The 15,154-nt window shown below is 57.3% G+C and overlaps 9 protein-coding genes across 13 annotated transcripts; 6 read left to right on the forward strand and 3 right to left on the reverse strand.

Moving 5' to 3' along the window:
• Positions 1-99: 99 nt before the first annotated feature.
• Positions 100-1,656, forward strand: IUM83_04456 (uncharacterized protein; the record flags this gene model as incomplete). 3 transcript variants are annotated; one of them, XM_067928535.1, is made up of 1 exon in its annotated part: positions 100-1,656. In XM_067928535.1, the coding sequence occupies one exon, from the start codon at positions 100-102 to the stop codon at positions 1,654-1,656; it is 1,557 nt and encodes a 518-aa protein (XP_067792586.1). The 3 variants fall into 3 exon arrangements, with proteins under 3 accessions (XP_067792586.1, XP_067792587.1, XP_067792585.1); XM_067928536.1 differs by having other exon boundaries at positions 181-1,656; XM_067928537.1 differs by having other exon boundaries at positions 361-1,656.
• A 114-nt stretch (positions 1,657-1,770) lies between these two features.
• Positions 1,771-2,371, forward strand: IUM83_04457 (uncharacterized protein; the record flags this gene model as incomplete). The annotated part of the gene is made up of 2 exons (XM_067928538.1): positions 1,771-2,016; positions 2,087-2,371. 2 exons carry the CDS (start codon positions 1,771-1,773, stop codon positions 2,369-2,371), a joined length of 531 nt encoding a protein of 176 aa, XP_067792867.1.
• A 168-nt stretch (positions 2,372-2,539) lies between these two features.
• IUM83_04458 (putative secreted RxLR effector protein) lies at positions 2,540-3,898 on the reverse strand (the record flags this gene model as incomplete). The annotated part of the gene is made up of 2 exons (XM_067928539.1): positions 2,540-3,314; positions 3,396-3,898. The coding sequence occupies 2 exons, from the start codon at positions 3,896-3,898 to the stop codon at positions 2,540-2,542; spliced, it is 1,278 nt and encodes a 425-aa protein (XP_067792620.1).
• A 330-nt stretch (positions 3,899-4,228) lies between these two features.
• Positions 4,229-6,691, reverse strand: IUM83_04459 (heat shock protein 75 kDa, mitochondrial precursor; the record flags this gene model as incomplete). Of its 2 annotated transcripts, none has more annotated exons than XM_067928540.1 (6): positions 4,229-4,348; positions 4,423-4,573; positions 4,643-4,707; positions 4,782-5,007; positions 5,179-5,339; positions 5,432-6,691. In XM_067928540.1, 6 exons carry the CDS (start codon positions 6,689-6,691, stop codon positions 4,229-4,231), a joined length of 1,983 nt encoding a protein of 660 aa, XP_067792665.1. The 2 variants fall into 2 exon arrangements, with proteins under 2 accessions (XP_067792665.1, XP_067792664.1); XM_067928541.1 differs by having other exon boundaries at positions 5,080-5,339.
• Positions 6,692-7,568: 877 nt separating this feature from the next.
• IUM83_04460 (glycolate oxidase, subunit GlcD) lies at positions 7,569-9,144 on the forward strand (the record flags this gene model as incomplete). The annotated part of the gene is made up of 2 exons (XM_067928542.1): positions 7,569-7,742; positions 7,840-9,144. 2 exons carry the CDS (start codon positions 7,569-7,571, stop codon positions 9,142-9,144), a joined length of 1,479 nt encoding a protein of 492 aa, XP_067792808.1.
• A 267-nt stretch (positions 9,145-9,411) lies between these two features.
• Positions 9,412-11,329, forward strand: IUM83_04461 (glycolate oxidase, subunit GlcD; the record flags this gene model as incomplete). Of its 2 annotated transcripts, none has more annotated exons than XM_067928543.1 (8): positions 9,412-9,504; positions 9,592-9,807; positions 9,890-10,053; positions 10,119-10,196; positions 10,268-10,346; positions 10,412-10,774; positions 10,850-10,974; positions 11,047-11,329. In XM_067928543.1, 8 exons carry the CDS (start codon positions 9,412-9,414, stop codon positions 11,327-11,329), a joined length of 1,401 nt encoding a protein of 466 aa, XP_067792594.1. The 2 variants fall into 2 exon arrangements, with proteins under 2 accessions (XP_067792594.1, XP_067792593.1); XM_067928544.1 differs by having other exon boundaries at positions 10,268-10,337.
• A 220-nt stretch (positions 11,330-11,549) lies between these two features.
• IUM83_04462 (glycolate oxidase, subunit GlcD) lies at positions 11,550-13,337 on the forward strand (the record flags this gene model as incomplete). Its single annotated transcript, XM_067928545.1, has 6 exons — positions 11,550-11,696; positions 11,775-11,990; positions 12,062-12,225; positions 12,285-12,441; positions 12,503-12,865; positions 12,933-13,337. The coding sequence occupies 6 exons, from the start codon at positions 11,550-11,552 to the stop codon at positions 13,335-13,337; spliced, it is 1,452 nt and encodes a 483-aa protein (XP_067792730.1).
• A 131-nt stretch (positions 13,338-13,468) lies between these two features.
• IUM83_04463 (uncharacterized protein) lies at positions 13,469-13,920 on the forward strand (the record flags this gene model as incomplete). Its single annotated transcript, XM_067928546.1, has 2 exons — positions 13,469-13,739; positions 13,823-13,920. The coding sequence occupies 2 exons, from the start codon at positions 13,469-13,471 to the stop codon at positions 13,918-13,920; spliced, it is 369 nt and encodes a 122-aa protein (XP_067792809.1).
• Positions 13,921-13,960: 40 nt separating this feature from the next.
• IUM83_04464 (Drug/Metabolite Transporter (DMT) Superfamily) lies at positions 13,961-15,073 on the reverse strand (the record flags this gene model as incomplete). Its single annotated transcript, XM_067928547.1, has 1 exon — positions 13,961-15,073. One exon carries the CDS (start codon positions 15,071-15,073, stop codon positions 13,961-13,963), a length of 1,113 nt encoding a protein of 370 aa, XP_067792727.1.
• Positions 15,074-15,154: the final 81 nt, after the last annotated feature.

Raw genomic sequence — 15,154 nt, forward strand, 5'->3', positions numbered from 1 at the left:
GATTGGCTGAAATGCGCAGTCGTTTCGGAGGTTCGCACCGCTCTCGGATTGGCCAAAAAGCGATCTCGCTCCACTTCAAGCCCGAGGAACGGTAGCAGCATGCGCGACGACGAAGCTGTGGTGCTGGAGCCGCTGCTAGAGCGCTCGAACGCTGGAGCTGCGTCGGATGATGACTCTTATATGCGGAGGAGGTGGAAGAAGAAGAAGAGTCCGAGCTGGCTGGTGGTGCTCGGCGCCGTCGCCGCGCTGCTGCTGATCGTGCATATTCTGTTCGTGGCGCTGCTGCGGAAGACGACGGTGGCGCTGGACAAGCTCACGCTGCCGGACTTGTGCCACCGCCACTCGGTGGGGGAGGTGGTCATGGAGTTCCAGAACCCGTCGTACTGCTCGCCAGCGGTGGGTCCGTTGAACATCACCTTCGCGAAGAAGAACACGGCATTCCTGCACCTCCAGGTGCCGGCGTTCGAGCTCCAATCAGGAGTAACTACGATGATGCTACCCGTGGTCTTCGAGATGTTAACGTCACCAGACGTGCTATATAGTCTGGTGTTCGCTGATGGAGAGAACATCGATGTCCACGGAAGAGTACCGGTGCTGATATCGTGCATGCTGATCCCCTTCACGGTCCATGTGGACATGTCCAACCTGCTCAGGGAGAATTCACGCCCCAAAGTTGAGACGATCGTCCCACCAAAGTGGAGGTATGCGTTAGACCCACCACTTGAAGGAGGTGATGCATGGCACTCTGGTGTCGTGAACGGGATCAAGACCGAGCTGCAGCACGTTGTGACACAGGTGCTGAAAACCATTGCGCTCTCGCATTTTCATACAGAGCAAGACGACCGAGAGATTTTCGCCTTTACGGATGTTTCGTTTGAGTACGCCTCGCGAGTGCTGTGGAACATCCCGTCCCTGGCGGTAGAAGTTCGATCTGCTGAAAGAGAGCCCATTCTTGTTGCGGGCTTGAAGCGGTTCCTTCTCGGAAGCGGCCAGACCTTCATCTCTGCGTATACAGAAGTCTTCAAGAACCAGTCCGAGCCGCTGCAATCGATGCTACAGTCGTACTTGAAAGGCGACGACCTCGTGCTGCACGTAGGTGGCAGCAATCGCGACACCAAGTGCTACTCGCTCCAGGTGCTCGATTTCGTCGACGTCAAGGTGAACGTCCCTGCCAAAATTGACAACAAGCCGGCGCTCCTCCGCGAGTACTCGATCAACCCGGCACTCAAGGAGCTGGATTCGAAGACGCACAAATGCTTACTGGAGCTGAAAGTGTCCATCAAGATCAACAACCCGCTGCCCATTCACTTCGATCTGTACGGGATCGAGCTCGACCTCCTGTACGAGAAGGACACTCCGAACGACAGCCCCAAGCCGAAGTTTCTTCTCCACGTCAAGGACACCAAGCACGTGTCGTGGCTGTCCCACGAGGAGAACAGCATCGTGTTGGACACGGCTGTGCACGACTTCGACACGTGCATGGCGGTGGTGGGGCTCTACCTGCACGACCAGCTGGCGTTCGACATCCAGCACGGCCACATTTCCATGGGTGCCGGCAGCGGGAACTTTAGCGTGCCGTTCTCTGTCAGGGGCATCCACATCCACCCGGGCCAGGCAAGCCGCCCGTCGCAGCCATTTGCGGTGGAGGAGCGGTGAACCAGCTGGGACGTTGAAGTTGTCTCTGACTCTACGTAACTTAAGCTTATTAGCGCAACTTTAGGATTTTCACTGGCATGGGCTTCATTTCATTATCTTTCTTGTCTTTGCAGCATGGGCACCACCTTTTCGCGCTGCCTGTGCGTGGCCGTAGGCGTCGCCTACCCTGCGTACGCGAGCTTCAAGGCGCTGGAGCGGCCCCAGAGCGGCCACGAAGAGAAGCAGTGGCTCACGTACTGGGCCGTGTACGGCGCCGCGACGTCCGTGGAGACGGTGGCGTCTCCGCTCATGAGTCTCGTTCCTGGGTACAGCATGACCAAGACGCTGTTCCTGATCTGGATGATGGCGCCGCAGACCAAGGTGGGTAGCAGTATGCATGCAGTGTCGTGCAATGTTGTAGCGGTGTTGGTAAGGAACTGTTGTGTTGCAGGGAGCGAGCATAGTGTACGACAAGCTGCTGTGCCCCTTCCTGAAGGAGAAGGAGCCGTACGTGGATCGCAAGCTGCAGGAGGTCCAAGAAGCGGCCGAGGGCGCGTTGGCCTCCTTCGTGCGGGCCTGGGGCCAGACCATTGCTGACCAGGTCGTGGCTATCCAGAAGAGCGACGAGTTCAAGCAGATTTGCTTGGCGATCAAGGCGCTGGCGTCACCGGATCCGCCCAAGAAGCGGAGGAAGAGGAGCACCGCGAAGAGCAAACAGTCGTCCAGTGAGGAATGAAAATATACATAATGTGCGCGTGCGTGAGTATGCTATTATGCATTGACGGGCTTCAAACACCCGACAAAGGGACAGCCCCAGAGATCGACACCCGTCGCTATCCTCCTCTCCCCACATCTACCTATCCTCCTCTGGTTCTGACTCACTCATTCATTCGCGTACAGATTTTTAATAGTGGTGCACGTACTTGAAGTCCTCGCGAGAGTTCACCTTGTCGATGTACGAGTGCGCCTTGAAGTGCTCGGCCTGGATCAGCTCCGCAAGCATGGGCGCGACCGACAAACGCTTGAGCTTGTCAGTGTGGAACGCCTTGGGGTCCGCAGGGATAGTGTCCATGACAACCACCTGCGACACGTTCGACTCCTCGATCAAGCGCTCGGCATCTCCGTTCAGCAGCGGGTGCGACGCGAAGCAGTACACCTTGCGGGCACCCTTGCTCAGCGCGAGGTTCGTGAGCTTGGACAGTGTTTCGCTCGTGTCGATCAAGTCGTCCACAACGATCACATCAGCACCCTTGACGTCGCCCACAATGTCAGCCGGGGAGCGCTCACCCGACTCCTTCTTGCCCGTGCCATGGAAGAACATCGCGAACTGCGCGGGTGAGTCCGGCAACCACTTGTTCAGTCCCGTCTGGAAGACACGGGCACGACGCAAGCACTCCGGGTTCGGCGCCATCACCACAAGCGGGCGGCGGAGGTACACCTGCGTGGCGAAGTACTCAACGCCAGCCATGATGGTCTCAATGGTCTCGACGGGGATATCCGAGCTGAAGAAGCACGCTTCGTGGCCCTCCACGCGCATCTGCAGGTCCACAGCAATGACGCGGTCCACGCCCATGACCTCCAGCATCTTGGCAATGTCAGCAGCGGGGCTCTGGATGAACTTCGAGTTCAGACTGGTCGCCGCCGGGTTGGCACGACGGTGGTGCTTGTACGCGTAGTACCTGTGCAGTCACACGACCAAAGCGAGTCAGAATTCCAGGTCCCATCTCTCATCCTCGTGCTGACACACTGCGCTCACTTACGGCAGCACGACGGTCACCTTCTTGGCGCTGGCGCGACGCATGGTGCTGACCATGAGCAGCAGCTCGATGATGTTGTCGTTCACGGGGCTCGCCAGACTCTGCACCAGGTACACGTCCTTGCCGCGCACGCTCTCGCCCACCTGCACCTGCACCTCTCCGTCGGCGAAGCGGCCCAGCTTGATCTTGCCCACGCGCGTGCCCAGGCGGCGCGCGATGTCGTCGGCCAGCTCGAAGTGCGACGAGCCCGAGAAGATCTTGAGCTCGTGGCAGCCGGGGATGAACATGCCCGCGTGCGTGCACGGGTGCTTGTCCGACGGGAAGAAGGGCGAGAACGGGTCCACGCGCTTGCGGTCGTGCGGCACGCCGAACTCGAGGTCGCGCAGGTCGCGCTTCTCCTCTGCGCGCGCCACGCTCGAGTGCGTCATGCCCAGCGTCGCGCCGCCCAGGAACACGGCGAGGCCCGGCGTCAGTCGCGCGGCGGCGGAGCGGAAGGCGAACACCATGCTGTCTGTCTGAGGGAGTGGATCTCTTCGCCGAGGCGACTTCCTCTCGCTTGCTCGCTACAACGCGACTGGGCCTGGAGACCAGATGAATGGAGTCGAATCGAGGGGAGGCGACTCCTCTTTTGTGAATCTCAGGATTGGAACACGCGGAAAGTTGGGGGGATTTGTACCTTGCAATAGTGACAGCAATGCGATACGTACAGGTCTGGCTGGTGAAGCATCTACTGCATCTGCTGCTGGCTGTCGTCTCTAAGGTAGACCAGCTACAGTGCAAGCCGACAGAAGGCTGCAACGTATTCGGACTGCTCCCTACATTCCCGGAGAATCGCTCTACTCGTCCTTCTTGTGCAGGCTCTGCTCCAGAAGCTCGGCGAGGATCTCGTTCAGGCCGCCAAGAATGGTGCGGCCGTCCTCAACAAGGCCAGCAGCCACCGTCGCGTTGGTGTAGATCTGGTGAGGCATAGCAACAGAGGTTAATAAATGCAATGTACCCTGCGCCAGGATGCAGAGACTGCGGGACGAACCTGACGGGCCACCTTCTTGGCGAGGGCGTCGTTGACTTCCCGCAGCGCGTTCAGGTCCACGATGATGCTGTGGTTGGGATTGATCTCCATCACGTTCTTGGAGAGACCACTCATGTCCTGACCAGCGCGGTCATTCACCATCTGCATCATCCTGCGCGAAAGAGTTTACAATATCTTCAGTAAAAGTCCCCGTGAAAACCGCAAACCCCAGCCAACTTACTTGCGAATCGAAGCAGACTCGTGGTCCACGATAATAGCGGGCGAGTCGGTTAGGCGGGAGGTGAACTGCAAGCAAGCAGGCAGGCAAGTAATCGAATCAGTTGCTGAGTTGCAATCGAATGAAAATGTCAAAGCAGTACCTTGACTTCCTTCACGCTGTCCTCCAAGGTGAGCTTAAGCCAAGCACCGAACAGCTGCTGCTCCTCCTTCGACAGTTTCTTTCCAGACGCGCTGTCATCATCGCTGTCAACGTCAACCTTCGCGTGCTCCGCCGACACCACCTTGCGGCCGTTGAACTCGGCAACGTTCGTCATCACAAAGTCGTCGATGGGGCTGTACACAAACAGCACTTCCTTGTTCAATTTCCTGTTGTACACAACGTATAACGTCAGTATAACTATCAACGTTTGCCGGACTTAACAAGTAATGTGCACTTACTTGAAGGCCTCGAAGTACGGCGAGGATTCAGCGATAGCGCGGGTAGGCGCACACAGATAGTAGATCTCGTTCTGGTCCGGCGGGCAGCGCGACACGTACTCATCAAGAGTGGTCAGCTTGCCTTCATCAACCTGGCTGGACTCGTATCGCAGCAGCTTCGCGAGAGCGTCCTTGTTCTGGAAGTCCGTGCAAATACCTTCCTTAACGAACTGACCGAACTCCGTGAAGAACTTCTCGAATTTCTCCGGTTCCTTCGTGGACTGTGTTCACAACAAATAGCATGGCAAAAAGGCATAACAAAGTTAATCATCAAGAAATAGTCGATCGAGATGGCTCTATGAAGCTGTCTTACCTGACGCTCCAGGAAGCGAATGATTCGTCTCGTCAACACATCGCGGATCTTGTGAATGAGGCGACTATCCTGCATCTTTTCACGCGAAAGACTAAGCGGTAGGTCCTCGCTGTCAACGACACCACGCACGAAGCGCATCCAGTCCGGAAGGATGTCGGGCGAGTTGCGCTCAATAAGAACCTTGCGCGAGTAGAGGCTCACGCCAGGCTCCAGACGAGCGTAGCCAAACTTCTCGGTGTGCGAGGATCCGATAAAGAAAAGCGTCTTCAGCTCAATGGGCGCATCGGCCTTGAAGATGATGCGGTAGGCCGGCTCGTCAAACGCGTTGGCGATGAACTTGTAGAACTCGGTGTACTCTTCGTCCGTAACCTCGCTCTCGCTCTTGGTCCACAGAGCCTGGACCGTGTTCACGGTGTCGCCGTCGAGCACGATCGGGAACGACACGAAGTTCGAGTAGCGGCGAATGATGGACTCCACCTTGGTCTTGGTGCCGAACTCCTTGCAGGAGTCCTTCAGATGGATCACGATCTTGCTGCCACGCGCAACGTCGCTCGCCTCGGCAACCTCGTACGATCCGCTGCCGTCCGAGCGCCACAGGTGGCTCTGGCGGCCAGCGACCGCTGACTGCGAGAAGACCTCGACCTTGTCGGCGACCATGAAGGCCGAGTAGAAGCCAACTCCGAACTTGCCGATGATGCCGCTCAGCGCGTCGCCCGAATCGCTGGGGGAGCTCTCCTTGAGCTGCTCCAAGAAAGCCTTGGAGCCCGAGCGCGCGATCGTTCCCAGGTTCTCGATGAGCTCGTCCTTGGACATGCCCACACCCGTGTCCGCAATGGTGAGTGTGCCGGCCTTCTCGTCGGTGGTGATGACGATCTTGGGCTCGAGCTCGGCGTCCTGGATGGCGGAGCCCGTGGACTGCAGGTGGCGCAGCTTCTCCAGCGCATCGGAGGCGTTGGAGATGAGCTCGCGGATGAACACCTCCTTGTCCGTGTAGATGGAGTGCGTCACGATGTCGAGCAGCTGGCGCGTCTCCGCCTGGAACTCACGGCGGTCCGCCTTGTCGTCCGTGGCGCTGGTGCTGAAGCACGCGCTGAGGCTGAGCTGCTGCGCCGACGGCGCGAGCTTGGCGCCGCGCTGCGCCAAACGCGAGATGGAGGCGGACGCACGCGGGAGCGTGGAGCGCTGCACAGCGCGACGGCTGTTGGCCGCGGCCGAGGCGCCGGCGCGGCGGGCAATGCGCTGCACAGATCGCAGCATCATGATGGACGGAGTTGCTTTTTTCAGCCACAAACGCCCACAAGCTATCAGCGTGTGTGGCACATGAAACCGGTTGATAAAATGTACTAAAGCCACAGAATGTGATCCAAAGCTTGTCGAAGTGCTGCTACCACAAACTGTGGACGCGATGTCACTTCAACAGCCTCGTCCGCGGCGCTGATATGCAGCAGCGTCTCCACCAGCGTTGGTGTCCGCACTTGTCCGCGGTGGTCCACCGCCGGCAAGGCTTCCTGCCGTGCTCGTCTGGCGAGCCTCGCCACCACCAAAAAGCAGAGCCCAGAGGGTGCCAGTCGCGGCCGTGCGACAGCCTCTCATCTGCAGGCCGGAGGCTTACCCAACAAAAATGGTGGACCGCAACCACGCCGTCAAATTGCGCAACGAGGGTTCGCCGACAAAACAAACCTGCCGCGATCAGTCAAAGGCTCTGAGCGGCTTTCACCCAACACTGGTGTTGCTTGCTGGCCATAGCGCGGGGCGGACTGCACACCAGGGCAAAGCCGCAATGCCGCGATTGCGGCCTTGGCAACTCAAGCCGCGGTTTCTTTTTTTCCGCTGGTTTTGGCGCAACCCAAGATGGGCAGGATTCTAGGAGGGGTGAAAGTATCGTTATTTCTTTCATTTCACTAAACTTAAGATCCATTTCCTGATGCCATTCGTTCCCACTCTATCAAATTACAAGGGTTTTCAGGTCTTACGTTGCTCATCAGAACCTTGCGTTGCGCTCGAATCATTCAAGATGTCGCATACTTGTGCGTAAAAAGGGTTTCTGCTTGGGGCCAAGTGGCGCGTCATACGTATCTAGGGCGGCCACGGCTCGGGCTCATTCCTCGACTTCATCCGTAGCAAGCACCCGATCGCCATGTGGAGCCGCCTCGCTGCCAACTCCGCGCGCCTCAGCGCTGCGCGCTCGTCCCTCTTGCTGAGCCAGCAGGGCCGCCTCATGAGCACGCGTCGCGTGCCGTCGGAGGAGACGCTCTCGGCGCTCAAGGCGCTGCTGGGCGACCGCCTCTCGACCGCCACGTCCGTTCTGGAGGTGCGTGCTGGCGGCTTCTGTAGCACCCGCAGCAAATGCTCGTTGCGCATCTTCTCCCCCTCTAACATGTATCTATGAACGACCTGCTCCTTCTCAGCAACACGGCACGGACGAGTCCTACCACGCCGTGGCTCCCCCCGACGCCGTCGCCTTCGTGCAGTCCACGGAGGAGGTGGCGGAGGTCGTCAAGATCTGCGCGGCCGCCGGCACGCCCGTCATCCCCTTCGGCGCGGGCTCGTCGCTCGAGGGCCACATCTCCGCCACGGAGGGCGGCGTCAGCATCGACCTCACGGGCATGAACAGCATCCTGAGCGTAGAACCCGAGAACATGAGCTGCAAGGTGCAGGCTGGCGTCACGCGCGAGCAGCTCAACGTCGACCTGCGCGCGACGGGCCTCATGTTCACGGTGGACCCGGGTGCCAACGCCACGCTCGGTGGCATGATCTCGACCAACGCGTCGGGCACTACCACCGTGCGCTACGGCAACATGAAGACGAACGTCATGTCGCTGACGGCCGTCATGCCGGATGGACGCATCATCAAGACGGGCTCCAAGACCCGCAAGTCTTCGGCTGGCTACGACCTTACCCGTCTGCTTATCGGCTCGGAGGGCACGCTGGGTATCGTCACGGAGGCTGAACTGCGTCTCTTTGGTATCCCCGAGGCGGAGAAGACAATGATTTGCCAGTTCGACTCGATTCAGAACGCCGTTGACACGTGCGCGACCGTCATGCAGATGGGCATCCCTGTGGCGCGCATGGAGCTGATGGACGAAAACGCCGTGGAGGCGATCAACAAGTACTCGAAGCTGGAGACGCCCGTGCGGCCGTCTCTGCTCATCGAGCACCACGGCTCGCCCGGCGAGGTGGAGGAGCAGAGCTCCGTTGTGGTGGAGATCGCCAACGACTTCGAGGCGAAGGATATCGAGCTGGCTACGAGTGCGGAAGAGCGCAAGAAGCTCTGGAGTGGCCGTCACGCGGCTTGGTACGCTACGATGAGCCAGATGCCTGGCAGCCGCGGTCTGTCGACGGATGTCGCTGTGCCGTTCTCGAAGCTGACGGACGTCATCGTGGAGACGCAGGCGGACCTGAAGGAGACTGGTCTGTTCGGCACGATCGTCGGCCACGTTGGCGATGGCAACTTCCACGTTATGCTGCCGTTCTACCAGGACAACGAGGAGCTGATGCAGAAGGTTCGCGACTTCTCGGACCGTCTGGTGAACCGCGCCATCGAGTACGAGGGCACGTGCACGGGTGAGCACGGCATTGGCAACGGCAAGATGAACTACCTGTCGAAGGAGCATGGTGACAGCGTGGACGTGATGCACACGATTAAGAAGGCGCTCGACCCCAAGAACATCATGAACCCGGGCAAGATTTTCTACGGCAGCGCGAAGCACTAAGCCGTGATATTCAGATAATAAAGAGCAGCCCCCAAATACTAACGTGCAGTGTGTAGTGAGGTCTTACAGCAACAGAGCCCATCATGACCTGGCTCACCGTGTCACGCAAATCAACTCACAACGCATCACACCGGAAAAGTCGACGTCGAGGATATGTGGCATCGTGTTATGCCCGTCCGGGTGGTGTCGCTGAGGGCGACACCCGCGCTCCAGCAACATGCATCACGGCAGCGGGCGGCACCGCTACCGCAGGTTTGCAGTCGCTCCCTGGCCACGCGGCGGACGGCCCCGCCAGCAACCATCTCGGCTTTGAAAGATCTGCTGGGCGATCGCTTATCGACCTCGCGTTCCGTGCTTGAGGTCCGTTCCCTCTGCGCGGTTATGACCGACTGCATGGCGGACTTGGCTCATGTTGTGTTCTGACTCGTGCTCGGTGATCTCTCTTAGCAACACGGAACGGATGAATCCTATCACGAGGTAACACCGCCTGATGCGGTTGCCTTCGTCCAATCTACCGACGAGGTGTCGGCGGTGGTCAAGATCTGTGCAGCAACCAACACACCTATCATCCCGTTTGGTGCCGGCACATCGATCGAAGGGCATATCTCGGCTGTAGTTGGAGGCGTCTCGGTTGATTTGTCGGGGATGAACGAGATTCTGAAGGTACCGTGCCAATGACAGCAACAGGAAATGGAGGTGGAGACCGAGGCGGTGACGTATATGATGTGGGTTTGCGTCTTCGCAGCTTGATCGAGAAAACATGAGCGTCAAGGTGGAGGCGGGTGTCACTCGCGAGCAGTTGAACGCAGACTTGCGTGCCACTGGTCTAATGTTTCCTGTGGATCCGGGTGCGAACGCTACGATCGGAGGAATGGTTGCCACCAATGCCTCAGGAACAACAACAGTCAAGTAAGTGTGTCTTGAACGGCACATGGACACAAAACAAGAATGCTGATAAATTTATGCAAATGCAGGTATGGAAACATGAAGACAAATGTGTTGTCTCTGACTGCAGTCATGGCCGATGGGCGCATCATTAAGACAGGATCGAGGTTCGTCGCTTGATTGTTGTTGTTAATACGCTGGTGTACTCACCTTTCCGTGTGTTGCTACTTGCACACAGAACGCGGAAATCTTCTGCTGGCTATGACCTTACTCGGCTTTTAATCGGAGCTGAAGGCACGTTGGCAATTGTGACCGAGGTGAAGGAGGAGTATTTTTGCGGAGATCTTATTGTCGATGACTAACAGCAACCATGCTATCGTAGGTAGAACTTCGACTCTGCGGCATTCCTGAGGCCGAGAAGGCTATGATCTGCTCGTTTGACAAGATGAAAGACGCTATCGATACATGCACCGCAGTCATGCAATCTGGAATTCCCGTGGCAAGGATGGAGATGATGGACGAAAACGTCGTCGACGCTGTGAACAAGTACTCGAATCTAAACAACCCGCTTCGTCCATCCTTGATCATCGAGCATCACGGCTCCGCAAATGAACTGGAGCAGCAAAGCAGTATTGTGCAAGAAATTGCGCGAGACTTCGGTGCCACAGGTATCGAGGTCGCCACAACTGCTGAAGATCGGAAGCGTCTGTGGAGTGGGCGGCACTCGGTATGGCATGCGGTACTGGTACGTAAGGAATTTGCAAACGATAGTAACTAAGTTAGCAGTGCTAAGATGCTGGTCTCGTGCGATGCGATACAGAGCCAAGTCCCTGGCAGCCGTGGCTTCTCTGCCGATGTGGCAGTGCCATTCTCCAAGCTAACGGATGCAGTGGTCGAGACTCAGCAGGACTTGAAGGATTCCGATCTGATCGGGATAATCGTGGGGTGCGTTTCCATTGCTTCTTCGTGCTTGGAAGCTGCCGTGTTTGGTTCTTACTAACACGATCGTCGCTGCAGGCACGTTGGTGATGGCAACTTCCACGTCCTGATCCCGTTCACCGAAGAGAACAAGGAGCACCTTGAGCGAATGAAGAAGTTTTCGCATCGCTTGGTGAAACGCGCGCTGGCTTGCGGAGGCACTTGCACAGGAGAACATGGCATTGGCATTGGCAAAATGGACTACTTGCCGATGGAGCACGGGGATGCTGTCGACGTCATGCTCGCGATCAAGAAAGCGTTGGACCCTCTCGACGTCCTGAACCCAGGCAAAATCTTCTACGGCAAGGCCCGCAGTACGTAGCTGAAGAGCTGCCAGTGAATCTCAACCAACCTACCTGTTGATTCAACAGTGTTGAACCAACAAGTTGCTTAAGTTGAAGTTTTTGTCCGTACACACATCATACAGGCTAAGCGTGGCCCGTATACTGTATGATACAACATACGGGACACGTTTACAGGGTAAGTTATCCAGGTTTGATGCGCATCTCCATCAGCAGGCCCATTTCCGGACCCCCTCGACAATGTGGCGCCAACTGCTCCCCGCTGTCGCGCGCCGCCCTCGTCAGGCCCGGTTGCTCAGCACGCGTCGCACCGCTTCACCTGAGACCATATCGGCTCTGAGGGAGTTGCTGGGGGATCGCCTTTCGACCTCTCGTTCCGTCTTAGAGGTGCGTAGAACCCCTTCTGGCCCCGCATGCGCGTGCGATGTGGAATTAACGTACGTGACGGTGCTTGTGTATCGGTAGCAACACGGCACGGACGAGTCATATCACAAGGTCACCCCTCCCGATGCAGTGGCCTTCGTGGAGTCGACGGAAGAGGTCTCACAGGTGATCAAGATTTGTGCCGCTGCTGGAACTCCTGTCATCCCCTTCGGTGCTGGGTCGTCGCTAGAAGGACACATTTCCGCTACCTTTGGCGGTGTCTCCATCGACCTGACCGGCATGAACAAGATTCTCAAGGTCGGTGGTGGTAGTGGCACGGCCAGAAAAGAGAGCGTTCTCTGTTAACCTAGCGTGTGCATATTGCCCAGGTGGAACCGGAAAATATGAGCTGCCGTGTACAGGCTGGCGTCACGCGGGAGCTACTGAATACAGATCTGAGAGCTACGGGCTTGTTCTTCCCCGTCGACCCTGGAGCCAACGCAAGTATCGGTGGCATGATCAGCACGAATGCCTCGGGCACCACCACTGTCCGGTGCGATTCTGCCTTGTTAAGAGTTCGCCTGGGCGACGCTAATCCATCTTTGATTGTAGCTACGGGAACATGAAGACGAACGTGATGGCGCTCACTGCTGTCATGGCCGATGGAAGTATCATCCAGACCGGCTCTAAAACGCGAAAATCGTCAGCGGGATACGACCTCACGCGCTTGATTATCGGGTCGGAGGGTACCCTGGCAGTTGTCACTGAGGTATGTGCTGCAGAATTCGAGCTTACGTCTGTGCAAACGAATCTAATGCTGGGTTTGTCAGGCGGAACTTCGACTCTTTGGCAATCCGGAGGCCGAAAAGACAATGATTTGTTCATTCAACACGATGAAAGACGCGGTTGATACGTGCGCGACCGTCATGCAAATGGGCATCCCAGTGGCACGCATGGAGCTGATGGACGAGAATGCTGTCGAGGCGATCAACAAGTACTCAAAGCTGGACAACCCAGTGCGGCCGTCGCTGATCATCGAGCACCACGGCTCTCCAGGCGAGGTGGAAGAGCAGAGTTCTGTCGTTGTAGAAATCGCCAACGACTTTGACGCGAAGGATATCGAGTTGGCGACGAGTCCGGAAGAGCGCAAAAAGCTGTGGAGTGGCCGCCACACTGCTTGGTGGGCTACGTTGGTACGTGAAGCTCTTGTAATTGACACAGTTGAAGTGACCACTGATGCATATTTTTTTCGCTCCGTAGAGTCAAATGCCAGGAAGCCGAGGACTTGTCACTGATGTTGCCGTGCCACCTTCAAAACTGGCTGACGTGATTGTCGAGACCCAGGCCGATCTCCAGGAAACGGGCTTGTTCGGAGCAATTGTTGGTCATGTTGGCGACGGAAACTTCCACGTGATGATCCCTTTCTACCAGGACAAACCCGAGCTTATGGCCAAGGTCAAAAGCTTCTCGAATCGCCTGGTGGAGCGTGCCCTGGAGTACGAAGGTACTTGCACGGGCGAACACGGCATCGGTCTTGGCAAAATGAAGTACTTGTCAGTGGAGCACCGCGACAGCGTGGACGTCATGCACACCATCAAGAAGGCTCTGGATCCTAAGGATATTATGAACCCGGGCAAGATGTTCTACGGCAAAGCGCTCAGCTAGGTAGACTCGTGTAAAAAGCAGTGTCTGCAGTTCACTTCAACTGAAGCTCAACATGACTAAAAATTGGGTCTCAAACTATTTTGTGCTATTTGTGCATCACAATTCATTGCTCATACACAAAATCGGACGAAATGCCAGCGATGGAAGTAACACCTGCAGCATCCGCTGCTGCTGCGGCAGCCTCCCGCGTGCACACGGAGCTGCCAGGGCACGTTAAGGAGCTTCTAGGAGCTTCTGTGCGGTCCGGTATTCCGCTCGAGCTCAAAATTCTGAGCGGCCTGGTGGTGCTCTTCCTGTTCCTGCTATTCCTCATCATGGTGCTCTGGGACCGCTACGGCAAAGAGATCGGGGAGCTCTACACGTCGCCTATGGGCACCACAGCACAGGGACAAAACGCCAGCGGTAGGATACCTTTCTTTTGAGTGGGTTGCACAATTCGGGGCTATAATTTGGCTAACCTCTGTGTCCGTGGGTATAAGCAGCAGACGTCAAGGTACATGACGTCGCGGACGAGTACACGATCTACCAGAAGCTGCCCACTTTCTTCTACGAGTACATGCCCAGGAGGAAGAAGCGGGACTAGAGAGAAAAGAAGATTAATATGCAACCACGTGCAGTTAATTCTAAGCAACTTTGTTGGTGGCGGAGCTGGACTCGCTGGCAGCGACTGTATCTGCGCTGTCGCCCTCTTCTTCGACTCCCTCGCCCGATGCCACCTTGGAGTACTGGGGCAGTCCCGTCAAAGCCGTGACCTCGACTGGGAGCGAATAAATGTAGACGCCAAAGCCCACGAAGCAAACGGCAGCCACCGTGTACAACGTGATCGGCTGTCCGAAGAACACAGTGCTGAGCAGCGGCAGGAACACCAACTCCAGAGCACTCGCAATGGCCTTGCGGATCGAGTCAAGCTGCTTGAGGAAGAGACTCGTGACCACACCAATGAACGACATGATGAGCACCATCGGCAGCACGTAGGGCGAGAAAAGCACGCTGAAGTTGGCCATGGTAAGCGCCTCTTGCGCCGTCTGGCCGGTGAGCCCCAGAGCCAGCATCCCCATCGTGCAGACGATCGAGTCGATGTACATGAAGACGTTCTGCAGGTTCACCGGGATCGAAGATTGTTTCTTGAGCAGGACTTCATTGTACACGCCCGCAAAGGTGCTGCTCAGCATCTGCACCATCAGAAGTCCGTAGGCCATGAGCGTAGGGCCGTTGCCGTGCTTGGCAGAAGCATTAGGGTCTTGAGAGCCCAACGTCTTGATGGCGCACCCGACCGTAGTGATCCCCAAGGAGACCCACTGGTTGCGGTTCAGCTTCTTGGAGAACATCATCTGGTGCAGGACTCCCGTCACCACGAGGCGGAATTGGAGCAGCAGGAAGTAAGTCGCGGCGTCGAACGCGCGCAGGTTGACGTAGGACAGCACGTCGTAGACGACGTAGAGCCCCGACGGGATGAAGTAGAGCAGCAGCAGGTTGCGGTGCTCACGGGCTTGCGTCATCATGAAGCGGAGGCGGGCGCCCAGCGGCTCCGTCGCCTGCGTGTCCGCTGTCAGGTACATGTAGCCGGCCAGCAGCAGCTTGATCAGCGACTGGAGCACCACGGCGCAGGCCGAGTTGAAGCGTACGCTCTCGCGCTTGGCCAGCTCGTTCAGCAGCCCGTAGCTCACCCAGAGCCCCATGTACGTGACGAAGATGCCGCGTTGGGCCTTGGTCTCGAGTCCCAGCGGCGCCGTCATGATCGTTGCGTGCTGCTCGCGTGGGCGATTGTGGGGAGCTGCTGAGCTGGCTCACGTTTCAAAAGGGGCGCAAATTATGGG

Source organism: Phytophthora cinnamomi, assembly GCF_018691715.1.
Source record: "Phytophthora cinnamomi strain GKB4 chromosome Unknown Contig33, whole genome shotgun sequence".
NCBI lineage: Eukaryota > Oomycota > Peronosporomycetes > Peronosporales > Peronosporaceae > Phytophthora > Phytophthora cinnamomi.